This window comes from Rhipicephalus sanguineus, chromosome 11 (genome assembly GCF_013339695.2).
Source record: "Rhipicephalus sanguineus isolate Rsan-2018 chromosome 11, BIME_Rsan_1.4, whole genome shotgun sequence".
Lineage (NCBI taxonomy): Eukaryota > Metazoa > Arthropoda > Arachnida > Ixodida > Ixodidae > Rhipicephalus > Rhipicephalus sanguineus.
The window spans coordinates 74536990-74563022 of NC_051186.1; the positions used below are offsets into that span (position 1 = coordinate 74536990).

Genomic DNA, 26033 nt, shown 5'->3' on the forward strand with positions numbered 1-26033 from the left:
ACTGATGGCGTCGAGGTCGCTACGAGATGAATCATGCTGCACAGTAAAAATTTCTTCCTTATCAATGGGCTGCACGCATCCAAGAGATTCACCCTTAAACAGGTTGAGGGGATACGGAAGGGGATTAGTGAGGCAGAGAACACTGGTTCCATTCGAAATTGAAATTGTCGAATAAGGCAGAAGAAGTGGTTTCCGACTAAGCAAGAGGCTCGATGGTTCAAAGAACGCAGCTCCATCACACACGCCGTTGCAAAACACAGGGAGCAAAACAGCTGCTGTCGGGGGAATTTCGGCGTCTTCTTGGACGACTAGCTTGTGTGCGGCTTGATCATCGTGGCCGTAGGCTGGTCGTACAACGGGAAGAGTTCAAGTGCGGATCTGGCACAATCGATAACAGCCTGATTGCGCGATAGAAAATCCCAGCCAAGTATGATGTCGTGAGAGCAGGAGGAAAGGACGATAACTCAACAATGTAGGGGTCCTCCGCGATGATGAGTCGGGCAGTGCAGGCGGCTATAGGCCGAACAGGTTCTCCATTCGCGGTACGTAAGGACATCGCATCAAGAGGCGTGGTCACTTTTCGAAGCTGTGCGACATAGTTTAGCGTCTATAACGGAAAACGGCAGCACCGGTATCGACAAGAGCATATGTATGGGCGCCTTCTACAAAAACTTCAACAATATTCGACGGCAAAGTTAGAGGACTTGAGCATTTCGACAGCGCAGTTCTTGCCTCCTGAACTGCGGCGGCTAGTTTCCCTCACTTTCAGGTGCTGGTCGACGACGCATGGGCGACACGGAGCGGCGACGGGGTGAAGGTGCGCGACGAGACGTAGGTTCCAGGTATTCACGTGAAGACGTGCTTGAGTGAGCATCCGAACTGTCAAGCAAGAGCGGGGACGATCCAGTAGTTGTTCTGTGAACGGGTGTCTGTGTATCCCGGCACTCGACGTCGGCAGTGTCGGGCGACATGGCCAGGGCCACCGCATGCAAAACAGATCGGCCGGTTATCGCGCGTTCGCCAGGGATTTGTAGCGATAGGAGCACCCCATGTGACAGGTGGAGGAGTCGAGGCTACGGCTTGTGGCACTCCATGGAATGGTGGGGGCTGTTGCTGTGGTAGATGCTGCCGCTTTACTGCCTCAGCATAAGTAAGAGGTGCGGCGACAGGGTGCTGCTGAATGGGTACCGGCAGGGCCTCCGAAATCTGTTCTTGAATGACGTGTCGGAGCACGGGAGCCAACGGGGTCGGTTGCCGCAGTTGCTGCTGCTGTGGGAACTCTTGGCGCTGAGCAAACGGCAGGAGTGAAAGCTGACGTGCCACCTCCTCACGCACAAAGTCTTTCATTTGTGCGAGAAGGTAAGAGTGGTCAGGGACGACGTCCAGTGCAGCGAGCGGTTGATTAGCCTGAGATGAACGTCGGGTGAGAGCTCGTTGCCTTCTCAATTCGTCGTAGCTCTGGCACAAAGTTACCACTTCGGACACCGTACCAGGAGACTTCGCAAGGAGCATTTGAAAGACATCGTCGTCGACACCCTTCATAATGTGCTGTATCTTCGCACTTTCGCTCATTGAGGCATCGACGCGCCTGCAGAGATCGATTATGTCTTCGATGTAGGCGGTAAACGTTTCACCTGGTTCTTGTGCCCGAGTACGCAGCCGTTGTTCTGCGCGTAACTTCCGCACGGGCAGGGCGACCGAAAACTGCGGATATTGCATCCTTGAAAGCGGACCAGTTCTCGAACTCGGACTCGTGGTTAGTATACCATAGCTTCGCCACGTTAGCCAGGTAAAAGTTCACGATGCCTAATTTAGCAGCGTCATCCCACCTGTTGGGTCCACTAACTTTTTCGAAGGACGACAGCCAGTCCTCGACGTCCTGATCTTCCGTTCCCGCAAATATCGGGGGGTCTCGCTGGCGAACCGAGCCGGGGCAAACGGCGGCCGCGAGAGGTGGTGCCTGTTGGGAAGCGTCGACTTGCATGGTCGGCTGCAATGTGCGGGATCGTAGTTCCAGGGTGCAGGCGATGTGGGTACCCCGCACGATCCACCAAATGTAAAGAGGTTTATTGGGCGAGCCGAACGAACGGGTGGTAGCTCGGAAAAGTACGCAGGTAGAACAAGATGGTGGTGTTCCAACGCCGATCTCGTGCCTTTCTCTCGCGATGATGATAGCTGAGCCCGTGTCTTCAACGTCTTCCTTTCTTCATTATATCTTTAATATATGAATATAGACTTGCCTGAGGACATGTTTGGTACTCACTATCTGTGTGTGGTTGGGTTTGTCTTGAGTGAAAATCAACATTTCCTTGTGGTATCTATTATGCATGTATCAGCTATGAGAGCTGTTCATGGCACCGACACAGAGGACAGATTGCAGTACAAGATAGGAGCATACTTCCTGCAAGCCCGGGCAAGCCATAATGAGTGGTAGGCATTTCTTTTCATCACTAGATTGCGACAGTTTGGACACATAGCACCTATAGACCTTATGCAAAATCTGCTGCCATCTAGCGGCCGCTGTGTGCATTTCCGCCATGTTGAAGGCTAAGCGCGCTCCGCATGTAGACAACGAGCGTACATATCAACGTGTGGCGGCTGATAAGAACGAAAATGCCAACATATTTTCGAGTGCTGTGTTGCTGAGATTGAGGAAATTGGGATGCTGAAAGAAGGTTTGCAGGAACCAAGCCTCCATGTTAGTACATTCCTCGTGGCCGACGAGAATCAGCAGATCGTTCCGTTGCTTCGGTTACTGCTTACGACTAACGCCGTGTTTCCGTTCGCCGTTAATATATGTGGTATGTGACAGCATCGGCACTCATCAGAGAACACTCTTTCATGTCATGCCAGAACAAGAAAGTTTTCGCACCGTGTGCTTGCTGCAGGCACAAACCCGCTTCGTGTACGAGCTTCAAAGCTGCATCGCGGCTACTCGCACATGCCTGCGCTGCTGTTGATATTAGCTTGTTTATTAAATTGCGATAACAATTACATGTTAGACAGATAGCTCGTGCGCGTCATTGATTTGCAGCGGACGGACCGATTGTGCTGGAGCGTGTTGTTTGTAGTTTGTTTTCGATGGTGGAGTTTAACAAGGTAGCGTCTGGTGGGATGCTTTGCGTGCGTATTTCTTCACTATGCGTATTTTTCAAGCATTTCATGTGGTATCACTGCCAGGTTCAGACGGGTTGCCCGGATGTCCTGACCGCCCCCACCCCTTACTTTTTTTGTTTAACTTATACCCCAGGAAGAGCAAATCAGGTTCTCCCAAAAGCTGATCCCCCCTTCGGAAAAATCCTCTGTACACTCCAGTTTGCTATGAAATGTTAACAGGTGCTTCAAGTGCGTGGTACTTTTCTTATGAAACTAAATAAAATGCTGTTCCGGGAAATGTGCTACATTCTACCGTGGGTGCGCTACCACTGGTTACGCGCTGAGGCGGTTTCAGTCGGCGAAGCAAAACTGCCTTGCCGCAACGGGTTTAAATTGTAAAGCACCAGTAGGCCCCTAAAGCGACAATGTGAACACGAATATTCTTGGCGTTTCCTGTTATATAGGATCACATATCGGAAGGATATTCAATAAAATACCAGCTGATCGGCATCTACTTCTAGGAGACACTACACTTTTCATGTTCACTTTCCACGTGCATGAGATGCGCAATTTTCTGCATTTTAATCGCACGGTAATTCTGTACATAACATAGGTCGGATGACTACAACAGCGAAATAATATTATTTCAAAGATAAAAGAGGACAACGTTTATTTAAAATTAGATGGACACTACGTCGGCTCGACATAGGCTGTCCCTCATGAAATATGCTTTCAATTGGGTCAACTGCACTTTCTTACCGTCATCGCTGCGCCTAGCCGCGCTAAATAAAACCTCTTCCCAACCATCCTACATTATACAAGCATGATATTCAGATAGCTAACAACGCTTTATTCGCTACACTGAAAACAGACAGGCCAATTTGTAACCTAGCGCAGAGCTTCATTATTGACGACGACAGGCCTGCACGTGACTCGCAGTGTCAAACTTGTACCTTCTTCTCGCTGTGAGGCGGTTCTTTACACGTAATAACCGTCAACGTAAAAACTAGGAAATGCCGGTAACGTGTACAGGCCCGCCTGACATTTTTATGCCCTGATTGCCGACTACCAAAGCGGATACAAGCAAGAAGTGATAGCGGCGACAGCAATAGAATTCGGGCACAAGCCTCCAACATGGCGCCGAATCGTTAGCTTCGTCAAACCTCCAACAGATGGCAGCAATTTTGCATAAGGTCTATTGATATACAGCATATACTGGCCTTTAGCTTAGGAGTGAGAAACGTACCTTCTGCACTTCAGTGCAATGCATATTATTTGGTTTGCATTCCTTGAACATGGAACGTCGAATAGTTTGTATTGTTGAGCTTGTAATCTTTGAACATGGGATGTCGCTAGAGCCAACGTTTTGAAACTGGAGTTGTCTTCATAAAGGGAGCAACTGTTAATTCTTGATGTTGCCATCTTGATGAAGGCAAGTCTACTCGTACAAGAGTGGGCTGCAGTGACATACCGTATGAAGATTTTTTTCGTCTCTTCAAGCCTCCTCCATCTTCCATCGAACATCTGTGTTGTTTGTGCTGCCATGAAACTGTGGTGCAGCTGCCATGAAAAAAAAAATTGGGCGTGCGCAGGCACAGCTCCATCGAAGAAAAATAATTATTTCTTGTTAAAGATAGTGAAGGCACACTAATGCAATCTCAGCCAAGATTATTAATAGTTGCTGACTCAATTTAATGTAGTAGTTTCGTTGCTGTGCATATGCACGATGAAACTCTCATCAAAAAGTGGAAGCAACCACACATGCTCCAGTGTTCAGCTAACCAGTCATCACTGCCTTTCTTTATGTTTCAGTCTTCCCTGAGCCTTTCTTTGATACACTGCCCCATTTGCCCCACATAATGCTTATCCCATCATCTGATAAACGATGCCTTCCTTACAAAGCACATAATGTGTCCTGTGATTTCTATTGCAGCCAAGTGAGTGTCTGGGTTGCAACCTTTTCATAGTTTAGCACGCTTATTTGAGGCCGTGAACACTATGCTGATGATTGCCCGAGCACCAACCGTTCTTATATTGTCGGATATCCCGTGCAGGTATGACATAGTGGCAAACATATTTTGGCCATCACGATTAGCCATTTCTTTGGCCTGGCAGCTGGAAGGTGTTTGTTTAGTAGGGCTTCTGCAGCCAATACAGCAAGGGGAGCAGGATATCCTGCTTGCATCCAGCGAGTTCTTGAAATCAAGCCTCGTCCACAAGAAATAGGAACATGATTAATTAGTACAATATGCAAGCACATAAGTTTTTAAATGTTTTAGATATGAGGATGACTGCGTCTTTCTTTATTAAATACCGCAAAGGTTCTTTCGAATCTGAAGCCACTAACATATTAACACTGGCACATGATTACTAACACCCACTGGTGCTTACCCACCAGCATCCGGGCAAGGATTGTACCATATCAGGTTCCTGAATGTACAATTTCATTTGCATAAAAGTGCATGAGCTAGTTATACGAACTGATGGGAAACAAGCCATTGCTGCCTCTTAGTTCCTCCCACTCAATAATGGTAGAAAGGTGCATTGTCTGACACTGCTTGGACAGTGGCGTAGCGAGGGGGTAGCAGACCGGGCCCATGCCCCCACTCGCCCTCTTCCCCGAAATGAATTTCTGCCTATGCCACTGTGGCTCGCTAACGCAGTAAAATTTCTGTTCCTATTACTTGTGGACAAGCCTTAATTTCCAAAGAACTCCCCTGACACAAGCAGGATATCCTGTTCACCTTGCTGTATCGTTTGCATATGCCCTACCCAGAAAACCACCTTCCAGTTGCCAAGCCAAAAAAAAAAAAAAAGCCAAATCTTGATGGCCGAAAAATGTTTGCCACGATGCCATATCTGCACGGAATATTCAACAATATAAAAACGGTTGGTGCTCGGAATCATCAGCATAATGTTCATGGCCTCAATAAGCATGTTAAACTATGGAAAAGCAGCAACCCAGATACTCAGAGGAGAGGCTTGGCTGCAATAAGAATCACAGGACACGTTACGTGCCCTGCATATAAGGTACCGTTTATCAGATACTCCTATCATGGGGTAAGCATTATAGAGGGCAAATGGGGCAACATCTCAAGGAAAGATTCAGGGAACATTGCAACAATGTAAAGAAATGCAGCGATTGCCTGTTTGCCAAACAGTAAAGAAACTATACTACATTGATTATTGAGTCAGCAAGTATTCATAATCTTGGCCGAGATTGCGTTAGTGTGTCATTACACTACTTGTCAAAGAAATAACTATTTTTCCTGAACGCAGCTGTGCCTGCGCATGTTGAAGTTTTTCTTTTTAATTATAAATATGTGTGATCTGAGTCCAAAAAACACTTAAAAGATAGCGCCTATCTGTGTCCCTTCTTGTCCTGTCTTCACTACTCTCTGCAATAAACGTAATGGTTAAAAGGGAGCCGTTCGGCGACCTAACAGCTTGTCACTATTAGTGGGTTAGTAGGCCTTGAGGCGCTCCACGTTGACTATGTCGCGCCCTCGACGGCGCATGTCCAAAGCTGGTTCGATGGGTTCGATCAGGTAGTTGACCGGTGATGTGCGCTCGATGACCCGGTAGGGGCCTTCGTATTTCGGCAGTAGTTTTGAAGAGAGGCCAGTTGCAGTGGTAGGGACCGAGAGCCATACGAGCGCTCCGGCGACTAACGTGGACTCAGAAGTGGTGGTGCCACCGTGAAGGCTCTTCTGCCGCTCTTGTTCGTGCGTTGTAAAGGTCTTTGCAAGCTTGCGACACTCTTCAGCAAGCCTGGCTGTGTCAGAAATAGGCGCACACTCAGATGGATCCGGCTTGTAGGGTAGTATCGTGTCAATAGTGTGCGACGGGTGCCTTCCGTACAACAGGAAGAAGGGTGAAAAACCAGTAGTGTTCTGAGGGGCGGTATTATAGGCGTAGGTGACGAAGGGCAGAATGGCATCCCAATTTGTGTGATCGGCGGCGACATACATTGAGAGCATGTTGCCGAGCGTGTGGTTAAAGTGTTCGGTTAGGCCATTCGTCTGCGGGTTGTAAGCAGTAGTTTTGCGGTGAACAGCATGGCACTCTTTGAGAATGGCTTCGACGACTTCCGACAAGAAGACACGGCCTCGATCGCTGAGAAGCTTCTAGGGTGGACCGTGACGCAGCATGAATCGGTGTAGCAGGAAGGAGGCAACATCGCACGCTGTAGCCGCTGTGAGGGCAGCGGTTTCGGCAGATCGCGTTAGATGGTCAACGGCGATGATGGCCCAACGGTTACCAGCCGAGGTCAGAGGAAGTGGTCCATACAAATCGATGCCCACGCGCCCAAACGGATGGTTAGGGCAAGGTAATGGTTGTAGACCGACTGGTGACACGTGCGTTGAAGGTTTTCGGTGTTGGCAATCGAGGCAGGAGCGGACGAACTTCTGCACGTAACATACATCCCTCGCCAGAAGTATCGTTGTCGAATGCGGTGGTAAGTTTTGGATACCCCAGAGTGCACGCATTGCGGATCAGAGTGGAAGGACTCGCATATTTCAGCACGCAGACTTCGGGGTATCACAAGTAGCCACTGGCGGCCGTTGGCGTTGTAATTGCGTCGGTGCAGTAGGTTGTCACGAATGGCGAAATTGTGGGCTTGACGACGCAACGGGCGAGTGGTTGGTGTTGCCGACGGATCAGTGAGCAAGTCTATCAGCGAGGTGATCCATTTATCCTTGCGCTGCTCGGTAGTGATGGTGTGAACGTCGATGGAAGAAACAGCAATGTGAGATACTGAGCAGGAGGCATTGGCGTCAGGCAAGGGGGAGCGCGAGAGGGCGTCGGCATCAGCATGCTGGCGTCCGTTGCGGTACAGCACGCGGATGTCGTAGTCTTGCAGGCAAAGTGCCCAGCGGGCGAGACGGCCCGAGGGATCCTTCAATGATGACAGCCAGCATAGTGCATGATGATCGGTGACTGACATCAAATGGGCGACCATACAAATAATGCATGAAAATTTACTACTTTGAAAATTATTAGAGAAATACAAATGCAGAGGTTCATTATTCACATAAAGGCCTATTCATACAGCAAATATGAACAAACTAAGATGTTCACAGAAGTAACCATAGCGTCCCAAATTTGACTAATTTTCACTAACGCAGCGTTTGTCGTGAATTTTTAAAAATGCATAATTTGCTCAGAATTCCATCAAATTATAAGAGCTATTTCTTCTTCACTTCTACTTATGCTAAATAGAAAGATATTTGTAATGTATAGCTTCAGTAGCTGCCAGCATGGTTGCGAATTTACGAAAACGCACTCTTCGTAAGATGGTCGTCGTCAACCGGCGACGCTCGTCGAATTTTCCTGTGTTGAAAAAATTTTTATGTGAAAACAAATTGCGATTCGTGCTGTGCAGTCATATGTGCACAACATACAAAATTATCAGGAAATCGGAAACATCAAGTATACACCTTTTTTTTTATCTTTCGTGGAATCGACCATTGTAAATGATGTTATCTCTGTGAAAACACTTGGGTTCAGGTGATATCTTAAGTATCTGCGTGATTTCTAGAAAAGTTAGTCGTGAGTTCAGCACTGCTATGTGCTCTTTTCTTGAGTAGCTGTGCTATCCTGTCAAGATGTTTAACAAGTAACAACGCACTTGAATGTGGATTCTTCTTTGTGGCAAAAGAGCGCAGACAACGGGACGAAGAACATACAGGGCATAGAGCTGACTATCAACTGATTTCCTTATTGGCAAGTCTGAGAATCTGTAGGCAGGCGAGCAAAAATCGAAAAATGGCACAAATGCTATCAAGTGACTCGGCCGCCCGGCTTTTTTTTTTGGATAGGGTTTACAAGATGCGGCAGAAGCCGATTTCATTAAAACATAAACACAAGCAAAAAATGGCAAAAAAGAACAATGACATGGTGGTCAATACCAAACTGATTAAAACCGCTAAAAGTCTGACATTCATAAATCAACAAAAACGAAGAACCAGGGTCTGAAAAAAAAAAGGTTTTTAAGCAAGTGACAGCAAGGCTAGAAAACTGCAACCACTAACAATAAAACAGAAAACAAACAAGAAAACAAAACATGTGACAACAAGCTTAGTGATCACAATTGAGGCTCATGGCAGCTAATTTCTTCGTCAAATAGTGCTAGTGATAGCGCGCTAACGCAAGCTGCTCCCCTTTTGTGAATTATGCGCGCCTCACAAATTTTGTGGGCACATTACTCCCGATATTTCATGAGAACTTGCACATTGTCAAGCAATGGGGAGCAGCCGCATGATGTACAATGCCAGGTTCCTGCCTGTTGTTGCTTTTAAAGATTTGGCATGTTCACGCATTTTGTAATTTATGCATCGTCCGGTTTGTCCTACATATGATTTTCTGCATGATAATGAAATGTCATAAATGACGTTCTTCACGCATTCAATGAAATGATTTCTGTGCTTCTTGTCACAGCAAAAGGATACTGTTTCATCCCTGTTAACTAGCCTGCATAGGGAGGCCAGATGGTTTGGGATGGAGCACAAAACTCTTATGCCTACTCTGCCTGCAGTCTTCTTCAACCTATGAGAGAAACTGTGAATGTAGGGAACGTCAGCCAAGGGAGAGCGAGTGTGCTTGTTTGGCCTGTTATTTCTGGTCGTTCTAAGAGTGACGAGCATCTTTTCAGCTAGGGAACTCAAAAAAGCACTAGGGAACCCCGCGCTCCTCGAGCGTTCCACTTGAATCGTAAAACTTGTTTCCGTCCACTGAGGGCATGATCGGATGAGGGCGTTTCTCATGGCAGAATAGCCTATTCCTGGAGTCATCCAGGAGTCATGCATGGAGTACCATTTGAGTAGCGAAAGGATGCTGTTATGCAACGTTACATCAAAGAAGCTGACCGAGCTAATTGGCCTGTATATGATAGCTGGCCTATCTATGACACCACAGCCCTCAGAAGTGCTGTATAGCGGTTTGTTTTCTTATGTTTTTGATCAAAGCAGCATTAAGCCAAGGCTATGGGGTTGGGCATTGAATACACGTGGATTATTCAAGTAAAATGGTAAAAATGATATCACTATTTCGAAACAGAAAGTCATCAATCATAAATTGCAGCATCTGTTGATGTGTTGCGCTAAGCTGTTCGCTTCAATGCCAGACTACATTTTCACACTCTCTCTTGCAGGTTTCAAATACAGCAACTGTACCACCACAACAGTGCAGCACAGGAGAGCCTATCGTCAGTGCCGCGTCGAGAAATTAAATAAAAAAGCACTTACTCCTGGAAACTTCTCGTATCATCTTATTGGTTTGTTTGTGATTATAAAACTGCACTTTCATGGGAATTGAATCAACTAGCCCCATTTATTGTCCCATTGAAACTAAATAAATTGACAATGTAGAGCTTGTTTCCAAATGCCTGCATCATAGGCCTACAAGATTACTTATTGGCTTCAAAATACTCTTACATGTAAAGAACGCTGTTGATATAGTCAATGCTGGAAATGTTCTGCTGATATATTTGTTACAATCCTCTAAAGCCTACACACTTTCGTATTGTTAACCACAAAAAGATTTATTGACCTGTGTGCAGCAAACATGCTGTTGCAGGCATAAGGCTGCAATACGCTGAAACTCATACATCAGAATTCTACACACTAACAGCAGCCAATTCCTTGTAGACCCTCATTAGGTGTGCATGAGAAAGCGCATTAGACTGGCAAAAGACAGTCTAATGATTCTGATGTCTAAAGACATTAGTCTATTGAAATACATTAATTTTTTTTTCTGTGAGATTAGCTGATGCATGCTCCTTGTGTTAAGTAAGATGCAATTTTTCTAGTTCATGAAGTTGGCTGACGTTATCAAATGATGCAGCAAATTTTCATCAATAGTTGCTGCAAATAGCTAACGTGCACGGTGGAAATTTGCTAACTTACAAATACTATTTTCCTGCATTTAGTAACTAAGTAATAACTGTCGTGGTAGTAATGTTACTAGCTTAGCTTACTACCTTCCAATAAGTAGTAACAGGAACTAGTAACTGTCATGGTAGTAAATTTACTAACTTTCTGTTACTACCTTTGGTATGTAATAGCTGCAGGTAGTAAATGACGTGGTAGTAACTTTACTACCTTGCCGTTTACTACCTGCAGTTACTACTTAGGTAGTGAATGTTGTGACAGCAATTTACTACCTCAAAGTTAGTAAGTAGCACTACCTTTTCTTTTAAGAGTGTAGAATGATGTGTCTTGTAGTTAATATTGTTTGGGACACAATTGCAAGGAAAGTGCACACGTTCAAAGCCAAATTGCTAAGGTAGCTTGCTAGAAAATAACAAGTGGACTGCCCCCTTATTTGTTTTGAAAGGATAAGTTCATGAGATTCAATTAGCTTAATCTAATCCAATAGCAGCTTTGAAAACCACTTCAGAGAAACTACTGCCGAGATCCTTTAGGGGGCCATTATCTGCACAGGTGGTGAAGTGGAACACGTGGAGGTTGAAAATTAAGCAATAAAGAATATGGCATGTATTTTAGGGTGATTTTATTTTTACCTTCGTTATTTTGTTCACACAATGCCCTATTACTCCAACAAGAGAGCATATAGGTGAAGAACCCTTGCAATGCATCCTATTGTATATGTAGTGATGCGTGTGCTCTGCAGGTGAGAAAGACAATGGGGACATCAATGAACATCAATGTCTAGTGGGTCTTTGGGATTTTGCCGAAGACATCATGTTTGCCCATGATGAACCGGCAGTGCAACCACACACGGACATAGGAAAGAAGGCACATAACACAGTGCTGTGTTTCGTGTACCTTTCCTCTGTGTGTGGTTGTGCTGCTGGTTCATCATGAAGGACAACCAACTAGCCCAAGTTTCAGTCTTGCTAGACATGTTTGTGCCTGCTATTTTTTTTTGTGTCAACAAGCTGTCCTACTCTTGTAGAACTTCTCACTGTCTTGTGTTTGCGTTGTAGCGTGACAGTATTCTCTATATTTTCTCTCATGGCTCTACATTTCATTGTTCTGCTCAGTATGCAGCTGCGCAGCAGCATAACATGTTCCTTCATTCACTTAGTGCACTAAATACTGGCATGGGTACTCGAAGAAATGGCACAAAATGTAACAACAATTAGCGGTGCCAGATGGAACACCTAAATGCCACAGTTCTACAGTAATGGGTGAAGGGAAGGGCTTGAAGCAGAGAATGGAAATAAGGGACCCATGCATACATAATTAAGTGCCAGGCTGGCACAGTGATGGATTTGGACTCTATGCCTGACTAACTTATTGCAAATATATGTCTCAACACTGCAAGGGAAAGGTCATGTTTTGAAATGGTACCAGAAAAATAACAAATACATTTCAGGTCTCAACATTTAGTGAAGGACAAATCTTGTACTATATGCAAATACCCTTTATGTGGCACAATGTCTGACAGATGGTGTGCCGTGGTAACTGCCACGGAAGGGGGCTGCACGTAAAGGATAATATGAAGAATTGATCGCTGGGCAAGTTGGTAATCCATGACTACAAAGAACTGCGCGAAATAAACTGGCACAAGGAAGACGCTTGTCCGTGCGTCTCCTTGTGCCAGTTTATTTCACGCAGTTCTTCGTAAAAAAGAATAATAGCTGCACATTTAGACGTGTATGTCTGCATGCTTATGTGAGCGCTATACGAGCTGCTAATTCTGAAAAAAAAGCTGCAACACTTGCGCTTGAACTACTACAGAATGTTATTGTGTATAGCTAGTGTTGGTACTGGCAATAAATCTTGGATTCTCAAGCACAGTTTGTATTAGCTGCTGTACCAGCCAAAGCTAAGGATGTTGCATGACAGCTTATATTTAAATAAGGTGCACGTAAAGCTACATGGTATGGAACAGGGGCGTAGCCAGGGGGGGGGGGGGGGGCATTGGAGGGCGTTCAACCCCCCCCCCCCCGAAAATTTTCAATTTTGCTTGTGTATATATACACACAGACATGCAAACACATGCACAAACATACATAAGCATGGATGACTCCCCCCCACCCTGAAAAAAATTTCTGGCTACGCCCCGGGTATTTGAACAATGAGGGAGGTTGACTGGGACACGTAAAGCTCAACATTTATGGGTGTGCTATTAGTGTGAAAGCGTGCTTTTATTTGCAGCTGTTATTTGCAATTATGACACCTACTGAGTAAAAGAATTGTTCCTCTATATCTACTATTTAGTATTTTACGTTGCATGTCGTGTCCCATGATCCGAATCAAGCAGGATGCTACTGACTGCACATTTTTAAGACAGGTGAACATTTATTCCTAGAAGTCAAGATTACTGCCCGAGTTCAGCCACTTCTAGCATTCTGCTAGTTTATACGTTTAAGCGTTGTAAAGCTCAAAGCATAATCGACTGGATGACGTGGAGTGAAGTAATACTGGCCCTCAGGGGCGTAGCCAGAAATTTTTTTCGGGGGGGGTTCAACCATACCTTATGTATGTTCGTGCGTGCATTTGTATGTGTACGTGTATATATACGCAAGCAAAACTGAAAAATTTCGGGGGGGGTTTGAACCCCCCCAACCCCCCCCTTGGCTACGCCCCTGCTGGCCCTTGTCGCTTCGATCACATCTCGTAGCCAAGGAAAGAATCACTTTCACTCGTCGACAATGGGTGGAATACGAAAACAACCTTCAACCTGCTATGTTTCCCAACACAGGGCCTCCACCAGATCGCAGTTCGGCGCTGATATGTGGTCAACTGAGGCATGTTATAGAGCTTAACGTTCATGAAGCTTCAAGGTGCAAAACAAGTGCATATTTAATTTGGGGTTATTACTTAGATTTAACAGCACCTATTAAATACTAGAATGTTTGAAGTTAATCTTTGCATCATTCAGTATAATTGTTCACATGATCCTTCCCTAGCAAAAATTCTGATAGAAAAACTGATAGGCTATCAGTTTATTGACAGGTGTATCAGTCTATAGTTGTATCAGTCTATAAGTGTATCAGTCTATAGGTGGATCAGTCTATAGGTGTACCAGTGTGTAGGTGTATCAGTCTATGGGTGCACCAGTCTATAGGTGTATCAGTCTATGGGTGCACCAGTCTATAGGTGTATCAGTCTATGGGTGTACCAGTCTAGTACCATTCTACTGCATATAAGCCCACAAGTGAATCGGTGCTTAGCCGACTGGCAGGTGGGCCACTGCATTAGAGCAAGCAGGACACAGATGAACACAGAAATCAAACAAAATCTTTTATTTGATGTTCCATTGACTTCTTAATCTTTTGATTTCATCAAATCGTTAATTTTGTTTGCGAGCGCCTTATTTAGTATCTTCTTCTTTTGCTCGACCTCTCCAATTGGAAAATTGCTTTTCAAAAATGGTTGAAGAAATCTGCATGATCAAAAACAAAGCAAATTATGGGCACTTGTTAGGTGACAATTATATGCACTCGAAACAGAGGAGTTAATATGACAAGGAAATAAATACGAGTGCTATCAGTCTTTTTTTTTAATTAGTTTGTTGATACTTGCATAAGTGTCCAGCTCCAGTAGACAAAAATACGAGGCTTGAAGCCTTAGTAAGTAGTTATATACAAGTTGGCAGTGGAATCTCGGCTGATCTTACTATTATGCACAAAAATGCAGGCAACTACTTTCATAAACTCCAGTCAGACTGGGAAATTTTACCTACCAGAAAGCACAGCGTATTTTCTTTATCCAAGGGAGGTTTGCCTCTCCCTTTGTCCGGTTAGAGGCTGTTCCAATTACACTCCGCCCAACCAAGCCTGCCGTTGAATAAATGGCAACGGCCGCCTCACGAACAAAGCGGGTTTCGCTTTTGTGCTCATGAGGCGGCTGTACAGGCCCTCAGGAATGGTGATCCCTTTGCCCAGATGCACCTATAAACAAGTTAAAGATGATGTGCACACAACAATATGTCAATGCACATTTTCTCATTACAGCAAAGCATTATACCTTTAAGACAAAGCACACTAGAGTTTTACAATACCTCTCCGTCAGTGGTCACGTAATCGGCCTCCCTCGCACTTGTGTGGGCCACTTCAGGGCTGCCCGGGGTCGCTGTGGTGGTGCGCAGTGGCTGCACGGTAGCGGTGCGCGGCGGCTGCATGGTGGTGGTGCGTGGCAGCACATGGCGATGGCAAAGGCGCAACTTGTTGTTCTGGCTTGCGGCTGCAGCCCTCGCACAGAACGAGGTTTTTTTCTGCAATAAAAAAGTGTATGCAGAAACGTATGCAGCAAAAGAAAGTTAATCGCACCCTTAATTGTCACAGTAGCTTCTTAGGTCTCAGACTGAAGAGAGACCAGGGTGTGCAAGGCCAAATAACATAAAATAGAGCATGCAGTTGAGATATATGCCATGAAAGTACAATAATAGGTTGGGTGTCACATTTCAAAACCATGATGTGATACGGGGGACGCCGCAGTGGAGGGCTCAAGAAATTTTGACCATCTGGTGTTCTTAATATGAGCACCATGCTGTGACAGCATGGAGAAGCATACTTACAAGTGATTAGAAAAACATGCCCGCATCACTTCTACGTATGATATATGAGCTTGCATTGCATTCTGCTTTCAGCAAAATTGTACGTTATAAGAAAAGTGCAACTTACTGATGTATACAACACTAGCAGCAGTGCATGACAATAGTTTATAAGGAAATAATAATCAAACCTGTTTTGAAAATTTTGCTGCATAGGGCCTTTTCGAGCATTCTTATTCGGTCCAAGAGTTTTGAATTTTCGGCCTTCAGCATATTCACTTCTTCTTTGAGAAGTTCTTTCTCGGTCTTTTTTCCGCCCTCAGCATCACCAAACAGGAGGTCTCGCTGCTTCTTCTTAAAATGGCTGCTCACATCCTTCATTTTCTGTTTAACAGCAGCTTGACGCTGCGTTTCCAGCAAGTGCATAGACAATTAACCCAACATTATAATTTCACAGCTTATAGCTTGTTCGCAACTAAAAACAGGGCGTATTTGCGTCTTGAAGGAAATTTCAACAGCGCGGGAATAAACACGAATGCACGAAGAGAGAGAGCTGACGATGACTCGGACAAGCGCTTGTCTGTGTCAGCTCTCCCATCCGCGCTAGCAAAAATAATTCTGAACCAGTGACTTGTACAGAAAAATGACTATAGGCTGCGCTCATACAAAGATATAAGGATAAAATAAATTGCTATTCGGCATATTGCAACTTTACCCCCACCTGCAATAGCAAATACGACCGCACCGACGTCCGTGCGGTAGTGGAGCAGCGATGTTCTGATATATCTCCAATGGGGGGTATATCAGAGCAATGCCTCGTAGGAGGCATTGATCAAAGCATCGCTGCACCATGTGTGATACGGCACCACGTGCAGATCAAAATTGGCTGTCGGTAATAATTAGGCCGAAAAGTAGCACATCAGCTGCAATGTGAGCGATTGCAACTGACTGCACTTACTTCTTCAAACGATCCATCCACTTCATTTGAACTGCAGCTATAGGAGGAGTCGCTGCCAGGTCTTTGCGGAATGGAAGTTCGTTTTTCGGTAGCCTTCCCTGCATCGTCCTCGGTAGCTAAAAAAACATGATGATGATGATGATGATGACCTCTTCCTAGTGGCGCTTTAAAAAAAAAAAAAAAAAAAAACATGACGAGTGGACGAGTGGATAATTTCAGAATGACTGCTTCCTCATCTTTGTTTTTGTATTTGGAAAACAAAGAGGCGGTCATGCACTTACCGTAAGGCCTAATCACTTGAGCGTGGTAGTGGTCGCAGTGTGTTTCATCTTTCCAGAAGACTTTGTACCATTTGCGAGGATTAAAATCGCTCGTATCGTTCGGCTTGAGGTGTTTACATGCAGCCACTGGGACGATTCGCTTTTCGTTGTCGTCGCGGAAACGAACGTACGCGAACATGCCGCCGAAGAAATGCACATGGACGCGCGCTACCACTCAGCAACACACACAACAAAAACGTACGTACCAACGCGCTGTTCATGACGATGGCGGTACCATTTGTGGGTCTCAACAAAATGCAATTTCGTTTTTAAAAAACTAAGAAAATTTGCTTCATGTTTTTACAAGTTTACACGGTAATTTTTCTTAACTCACCGTAAATAAAAAATAAACAATGAGCATAGTGTCGCCTGGTTAGGGTGGCTAGCCTGGTGTCGCTCGCGTTGGTCCGTTGGTCGCATCATCATCATCATCATGGCCATCGTGATGGCCATAATGGCAATCGAGTGTGACCTGAGGAACCCTACCTCGTTGCAGGTTATCTCCTATGTTACATCATAGTTTATCATCGTTTCCGCGCCGCGCACCATCTTCAAGGCACGGCAAGCAGGGCGTGAATGTGAAGCCTCGGTCTATGCATCTTGGACCCGCTTAGATTGTTCATCGCGGCCTCACTTTGCGTGGGCTCCATGAAGCGCGCTATTTGAAGTTCGCGTTCAGTTCGACGAAAGATGGATTCAGCTCAACCACAGCCTCGGTCAAAAAGAAGGAAGCGCTATTTGGAGCCTGGATCGCATTATGTAGTACCTCGGTCAACGAGCCTATATCAAAAAGCGGCGGAGGCGCAATCTGCCAGCCAGCCACGCTCTAGCAAGAACATTCCTCAGTCTTTAGCTGGTAACGGTGGTTCTGGAGTAGCGGCGTTCGACACTCGAAGTCTCAGTGATGCACACGGTGACAGCGATGGAAATCCTGATCCCGACGACACGTACGACTTCGAGGAGAGTTCGCTCTCAAGCGATTCCGACCAAACTGCAGATTCGGCTCGCGACGATGCAAGTATGAGCGACCCACCAAGTCTCAGTTATGCACATGGTGATAGCGAAAAAAGTTGTTCTTCTACCGGAGGATGTGGACAGAGTGTGCGTGCACATGAAAGTTGGACGAGTTTGCTATGTTGCTGATGTACCAAACTTGTTTGAAAGAGACTGATTACTGGGTGTCAGTGACAAATGTACTCAGTCTAATTTGAGTTTAACGTGGTAGGGCAATCAAAAGTTGACTTTTCTTGACCATTTCTATCGCTGTTCTCTTCACAATTGAACTTTTACTATGGTAGGCAGTTTCTTGTGTTTTTTGCGGTCAAATGCTTTCCTTTATTAGTACATGCTTTTTGATGTTCATAAATCTTGGCAAGATTACATGCAAGTATTAAACAGGTCTGTACCAGCCCTTGGTGAAAAGACATCCTGTGGATATCAGACGCTGCTATAAACATCTCACCCAAATCTTGCAGCTGTGCACGGCAAGGAGAGTTTGAAAAGCGGAATGCGATGTTGCGAATTTCTCAGGTGCCCTCTTTTCATATATATAGATGCCTGTGCTCACTTTCTTCGGACTTTCGGATGCCTACTGTATGGTGTAAAACAACAGATAGCAACAGATAGATATTGGCCTATAGCCAACATAAAACAAGAGCGGCGTTTCGATCAGATGTGCTGCTTGCCACAGGGTGCTGCCACATGCTGGCACTGCTGTCCATAATCTGCTAACATTACATAGTCACACTCGTGCATGGCAACTGCAACAGGAAAAAGCAGTCGTGCTTCATCAAACATGCTCTAGGTCACGATGTGTGCTGACATAACGTATTTCCTCAGTGCCATTCCTCCCTATAGCTTCCAACACACCTTGTCGGGATGGCCGAGAGAAAAGAGAAAGCGCTTAAAGTGCACAACAAACCCTTGTAATTCCGCTCGCTTTGAAATTTTTGTGGCAGTGGATTTGCGAGGCAATAAACTTCGACCCTGAGGTCATTCAATTATTACTTGGAAAAGCGGTTCATCCCCCCTTTAAAGGATTTCATCCAGTATGGATTATGGCACAGATGTAGTGCATCATTAAAGGCAAAGCACTATGTGGGGGAGGCAGCTAGGGCTAGCTTGGGTCGTGAAAGCAAGAAACCGCAGCACCCAGAGGCCGAGGCTTTCAACTCCGCACCGTTTCAAAAAATTATTGCATTAGCATGCTCATTTCACACTAGGACACAATTGTACTCTAAATATGAAGTTTAGTGTCCTGGGATGTTTACTGGCCCTATAAGCTAAAATTTAAAAGTTATGTTGGTATTGCTGTGTGATGAGAAGTTTTGTTTGTATTGTTGTTTTAAGTTGTGTTTGTACTGCTCTGTGATAAGTTTTGTATACCTAGTGTCTTAAAATTCCTAAGATACCTGAATGTCAGAATAAACTGTGTTTCTATCTGGCACCTGCAACCCCATTTGTACATAGAATAAGAGATGTTCATCTAGCCTGAAACCTGCTTTGCAAAGCTCAGTGTGTTCATTATGCTTAACACCACCATGAAGCATTATATATCATTATTCTACGCATTCAAAAGCTACCAGTGGCACTCATTGAATGATGGTAATATGTCATACGATGGTCGCCAAGTGTTCAATAGAAAACACCTATACACCAATATGCATGCAGAAATGACCAATCACATATATGTGACCAGTGTGTTAAAAAAAAGAGTAACTGTTAAAATGACACTACTGCATTTTATGAAGATCCCATAAACCAACAAAAGACTAAAAACCTATAGACTAATATACACCATAGAAATGGCCAATCAGACTGATTGAAAAACTGTTAGCACTGGTAAGACCCTGTATCAGTCTGATACAAGACTGGTAACACTGACAAGAAACTGTATCAGACTGATACGGATGTCTATCAGAACTGATAGGACTTTGTATCAGTCTTATACAAGACTGGTACAACTGATAGGAAACTGTATCAGACTGATACAGACCTCTATCAGAATTTTTGCTAGGGTTCTGAATCCCTCAGGCCACTTCTGACTTTTGAAGAAATAGCATGGTTTTATCCTTGAAAGCTGGATCATATTGTGACTTCATTCGATTTCAAGCATTGCTATTTTTGATGCGACGCTTGGCAGGAAACATATGTTCTAACGGGTGATGCAAGCGATTTCATGCGTGCTCTTTCCGCGCCAGTCATGCACTATACGTTTCATCGTTTGTGGAAGCCAAGGGGAGCATCACTTCCAACTGTCAACAACGAACGAACCACGAGAACGAACAACCTCAGACCCGCCGTCCTCCCCAGCATGACAATCCCACGGCATCGCTCGTCCGCGCCGTCAGCCTCGAGCTCGGGAGACTGCATTCTTTTTCTGCGAAGGCTCGTTGTTCTTTCGACTCAACAACAACGTTTCTTCATCGCCTATGCTACACTCGAGAGAGAAATGAGCGCGTACGTTCTGAAAGCTGGTCCGTCGCCTCGTACGCGCTGCACTACACCAAACCCATCAGTTGCGCGAATAAGCGATTATGTGTTTTAATCCGATTCTCTGAGATGAACCTCTACACAATACTGTCCGTATAAACGCACCGACATCAACGCGATGCTCGCGAAGGACGTGGGAGACTGTACTTCGCCAAGTAGAGATGAGATCAGCTGACTTCCACCGCCTGTACTGCGTCAAACATCGCAGAAAACTTTTCTTTGGCGGCTGGTTGCACATCAGGGCACGTTCGGCTGCTGTATGATGCCGGCAAATGGAAATGCACTCGGAAACGCATCGTTCATTGTTCACCTCTGTCTCCGTGAGGGATGCGCAAGCCGTCGGACGAGAAACAATTCCACACACAAACTGACTGTGACTGCCCGCGATCGACCGAGGGTTCGCTTAAGGTCGTGCACACGCATACACGCGCATTATACGCGAACGATGCCTCTCATTTATGCAAAATTATAGCGTTGTAGCCGATCGTAAAATCGTCCAAGATAACGTGAAGTGCATATATAAAGCCGCGGAAGTCCACCCAGATCGTGTGGTGCGGTGGCGTAGTGGTTACAGTGTCTGCTTGTCACGCGGTTGGCCTGGGTTCAAATCCCCGTGGTGGAGTGTGTGTGTGTTGATACATGGTTTGTGACTCTCTGTGCAGTGTTCTTGTGATGTGTAAATGCATATTCATGAGTTGAAAGGCTGAAGAGAACAAAGAAAAAAAAAGAGGAACACTGCACGATGAACTACGATGTAGAAGAGTTTCTTTTTTTTTTTCTAAAATTTGCGAAAAGTACCGCATATATTTCGACCGCATATTGAGCCGTATATAAGCCGGACAGATTTGACCTGAAATACCGCTTAACCACATCGACGGTATGCGTTACTTTAAGCGGTCACTTTTAAACGGCCTTCTGGCAACGAGATGGCCGCGCATAGGGAAGAGCCGCATAAATTTAGGCCGCATAAGAAAGAGCCGCTTAGCCAGAGGCCGTATAAAGAAGGGCCGCATGAAAGAGCCGTATAAGTAGGCCGCTTAGAGAGCCATTTATAAGCGTCGAAAATTTGACCTACTTTCCGCCTTATATGCGTTGTTTTAAGCGGTCGTTTGCTAAGAGTGTGGGGGAGCGCTGGCGCTTGGGTGGGGGGAAAATGTTAGTGTGGCTTGGAGTACAGTGCGGGGGGGGGGGGGGGGGGGACTAGTGCCCTTTTTGCACCACCCTGCCGACGTCCATGGCTGGGTGAAACAACAAAGCATGCAAGTCGCATTGAAGGAACAGAGTCATAGCTACGAACTAATGTGACTTATGCGTCAGTGATATTTGGGCGCTCTCTTAGGGCAGAACATGCAAACTTACTATCGACGACGCACACTTCCTGTTTGAAGAGTCATGGTTGTAGTTCTTTATTACCCCGCCACGATGGTCTAATGGTTATGGTGCTCGACTGCTGACCCGAAGGTCGCGGGATCGAATCCTGGCCGCGGCGGCCGCATTTTCGATGGAGGTGAAAATGTTTGAGGCCCGTGTACTTAGATTTAGGTGCACGTTGAAGAACTCCAGATGGTCGAAATTTCCGAAGCCCCTCCACTACGGCGTCCGTCATAATCATATCGTGGTTTTTGGTCGTTAAACCTCAACAATTATATACATAGTCTGTTTATTAGCCGGACCTCGTTGGCTCAGATAAGGCATAATGAGTGCTGTTACGCATAGCAGTCCGGTTAGACCAATGCATATGTCATGCTGAGTGACCAGTGCATCCGATACACCTCTAATGAACTTCTCATTCGCGCTTTTCTAATAAAGAAGATAACGTTACCTTAACAATATCAATGTCGCCAGTTTTTTCCTGTGCTCCTTGTAGACTACCCTCGGCGGTCAACGTTGTAGCGGCGACACTCAACAAACCGAAGACGATAAGTTGGAAGTTCAGCTTATTCACCATGGCTTAGTATCCAAAAGCGTTTACTGGAGGCGCCCACTGAAGAAAATGTAAAAATGAAGCGCATAGATTTATACAAGCACCTGGAAGATGAATATGCAAAAACGAATTACACAGTGAATATTTTGTACTTTCGCTAGGTAACTCTTGGTGATTTGCAGTTTCACTTCATTCATAAACAAGCTCGTTGTGCTTGGATATCCTAACAAAAACAGATAATTGATGAGAGTGATGTATGGAACTACGCTTGTCTTGTTTGTTCATGATACATTTTTTAGTTTTCTTTTTTTACCAATAATTGAAATGCCACAGTATATATTGCCTTCTTGCGCTGCAGCACCACTGTGTAAAAATGTTCACACCATCTTGTCGTAAAGCTTCTTTTTTCTCTCTTAATTTTTTCTGCTAAAACATACGGTTTTCTTTTGCTATGCTGGCCTGTCTGTATATAAATTGGTCATGGCACTATTTGCTTTTTGCTTTTAACTTTCATTGTAATTATTTGTTGTTGCAATTGTATTGCAAATTGCGTTACGTTTAAGTATATTAAGTTATCAACCTAATTTATAAGCCCTCCTGCTATTGCTTCTTTGGGATTGACAGTATATACAAATAAAGAAATAATTTTGTATCTGTTCCGTATCCAGCGCGAATACGTTGTAAGTAGATGCTTTCAGCCTGACTGTATAAAATTGTGTGTATGTATAAAATTGTGAGTGCACTTTCCAAGATGTTTCATCCCCTCACAAAAAAAAAACTTCAAGAACAGTCGAGCGTTCACAAGTTGATGAAATTCTTTTGATGCTATTGCTTCTTTGGTTTTTTTACGAAATAACTCTTTTCTTAAATCAGCAGGTTGTCCTTCTTTATATAATTTTCATACTTTTGGCATCGCTATTTCCGAAGACCTGTATTGCTGTCTGCAGTTGTTAACATTTCAAACGATCTTAAGTTTTTCGGACGACTTTTCACGCACATTAATTAGAACTATCAGATAAACAAGCCAAGGAAAGTATAGGAGATCTTATTGGTAGTAACTGTGATATAAATGTGAAGAAATTGAAGTGAACGAAAAGATAACTTGCTGCCTGCAGGAACCGAACCTGTAACCTTGGAATAACGCGTCCGACGGTCTACCTTGTTGAGCTACGGCAGGGGCGTAGCCAGCAATTTTTTTCGGTGGGGGGAAGGGGTGTTCAACCATACTTTATGTATGTTCGTGCGTGCGTTTGTATGTGCGCGTGTATATATACGCAAGCAAAATTAAAAATTTTCGGAGGGGGGGGTCGAACCCCCTCCCCCCCCCCCCCCAACGCTGTGTGGGCGTTGTGTCGCCGTTCTCTGTGGTGTACTGCCTGTTTCTGCGGGACGGGCATGAAAGTTGCCACATTTGTACGGACACGAGACTAGTGGCATCAAGAGTCAGTGCCGTATGAACATTTAGGTAGATGCGGGAGAATAAATGAGCCTAATGAGTGCTCGAACGCGCCAGAACATTGCTTTCGTTTCCAGGGCTTGACGTCTGCTCGTCTTGACGTCTGCTCTTGACGTCTTGACGTCTCTCCGACGTCTGCTCTGATGTCTTGACGTCTGCTCGATGCGCTAACCGCTGTGACACAAACGCATGCGAAACGGAGGCACATTAGCCCCGCATCTCGCTGCAATTCACGGGAAAAAAAATGAAAAAGACGCTCACATTCCCTTTGTGTGTCTCATTATTTCTCTCAAGTTTTATTCAGCTATTCAAGCAACAAAATACACAAACTAAACATGTCGTGTCAAATAATAATCGCAGTGTCACGTGCTACTGTTGGCGACGCCAGAGCACAGTCGTCTACGTAGAGGACTGACGTCACAGCACTACCGTCTACGTACAGGGTCATTCCATCGTGTACGTCATTCCCTCATTCTATGAGCGCGCGCCCGCAAGAAACGTTCAGCTTGAAATTTGACCCATTTACACACGTAGGCAAACAAAGGTCAACTGGGAAGATGAATGTTTATGTTCTTCATTTGCCGTTTCAGAAATCCTCCGCGAGGCTCTCCGCTTATATTAATCTCGTTGAAGCGCAAAATGCGTCTGTAGATGAAAATGCCAACCCCACAATTTTAAAGAAACTTAATTCTATACATACTTACAGTGTCCGTACTATCATAACCGAGATAATTAAAAAGCTAATTGCTTTACGCAAAGACAGCATAGTACATACCTCTCTCGCGCAGTGAAGCCACCAGTAATTCTTTGGTAATGATGCTTCAGCAGTTAATTACAATTAATTATCTAACCCGATAAGTATTGTCCCACTCACCAAGAGTCCATGAGATATTTGTTGGCTTTTCTAGGAAACGTCTAACTGCCGTTCTTTGAGAAAGCGTTAATATCGTATGTTAATTTTTACTGGCTGACAAAAAAAAATTCCCTCAAGATATTAAAAATACCACGTGACTAGGGCTCACTGCGGGGTGGACAAAGTTTAAGAAAGAAAGAAAGAGAAGACATGGTAGTCGCGTGGCATTCTTCATATTTCGAAGGCTTCCTTTATAAGCCACTAAAGTCAGCTTGCAACTAATATTTCCTCTATATACGGCAACTAGGCGTCCTCTAGAAATGGCGACAAATGTCTCCCTTATAAACAATACTAGGGAACGATGTCCTACATCACATTTTCTCACGACTATGTACTTTACACGTACATGCATGCATCTTATCCAGGGCATTTCGTATTGGGTCGCGGCAGAAATTTGTGCGCTGTAATGCTACAGAACCGGAAGCTTAGCCATGTAACCATAGGCGTGCGCACAGGGGGGGGGGGGGGGGGGGGGGGCAGGGAGGGCGGCCGCCCCCCCCTAATACCTAAGAGGGGGGGGGGCGCAAAATCTGCCCCGTACATTGACCGTTCCATTCATTTAAGAGGGTGAGGGGGCGCAAAATCTGCCCCATACATTGACTTAGTAGGGTGGGGGGGGGCGCTGCAATGAACATTTGCCCCCCCCCCCCTGATGGGGAACCCTGCGCACGCCTATGCATGTAACTCTTACTATTGCATATCGAATACCAACCGAAACGTCTACAAACCCTAGATTAGATGGATTCTGCACTTCGTGCTCCTCAATCATCTTAAAAAGTGTTGGAGGACGCATGAGCTTCGTCTCACGAGTAGAACGCGACAGCGTAGTCAGGCCCCGTTCTCATCGCCTTCTCAATCGGCAGCCTCGCTTCGCATCTCGGTGGACCCCTCAACCATGCCACAAGGAAAGGAGCGTCTGCACGCGTAACATTAGCCATTTCAAACTATCCTACAATGCCTACTGCAAGTACATTTGCGAAGTGCACACTACGCCTTAATTATTCCTTTTGCGAATCAGCCATTTACCCAGTATACCGTCCCTAAGGCAACACGCGAACCTACGCAGCTACTCAATTTGCTGATGCTTTTGCTGATGATGATGATTAAATATGTGTGAGCGCTTTGTAATGCGTGGGCCTTTAAACGCCACGCACGTTGTGCAATTCACATGTCTTGACGCCTGGCGTGATTCTACGCTTCTGCCACGCAACATTACATGCGCTATGGAGATTACTAGCAGATTCGTGTAGTTTTTTTGTTTTTTTTTTTTTTAGGAAGCAGTTCCAAGAATAGGCGTGGCTCTGTGGTAGAACACCTGCATGCCACGCAGAAGGCCTGGGTTCAATTCCCACTCGGACTTTTCATTTCGGTATTTCATTTTTTTTTGTTTGTTTGCATCTATTCCG

The 26033-nt window shown here is 45.1% G+C and overlaps 2 protein-coding genes across 17 annotated transcripts in view; both read right to left on the reverse strand.

The window, feature by feature from the left end:
• Positions 1-26033, reverse strand: part of LOC119374775 (uncharacterized) — a 236589-nt gene that overhangs the window by 210193 nt on the left and 363 nt on the right. The gene's annotated exons all lie outside the window — the stretch shown is intronic.
• Positions 14916-17160, reverse strand: LOC119374776 (uncharacterized). Of its 2 annotated transcripts, XR_007414345.1 has the most exons (5): positions 16804-17160; positions 16523-16638; positions 15756-15969; positions 15073-15285; positions 14916-14962 (listed from the first exon to the last, which is right to left on the reverse strand). XR_007414345.1 is itself a non-coding variant. In XM_049410814.1 (4 exons), the coding sequence occupies exons 1-4, from the start codon at positions 16979-16981 to the stop codon at positions 15125-15127; spliced, it is 669 nt and encodes a 222-aa protein (XP_049266771.1). In that variant the 5' UTR covers positions 16982-17160; the 3' UTR covers positions 14975-15124. The 2 variants fall into 2 exon arrangements, 1 of the variants encoding a protein (XP_049266771.1); XM_049410814.1 differs by lacking the exon at positions 14916-14962 and having other exon boundaries at positions 14975-15285.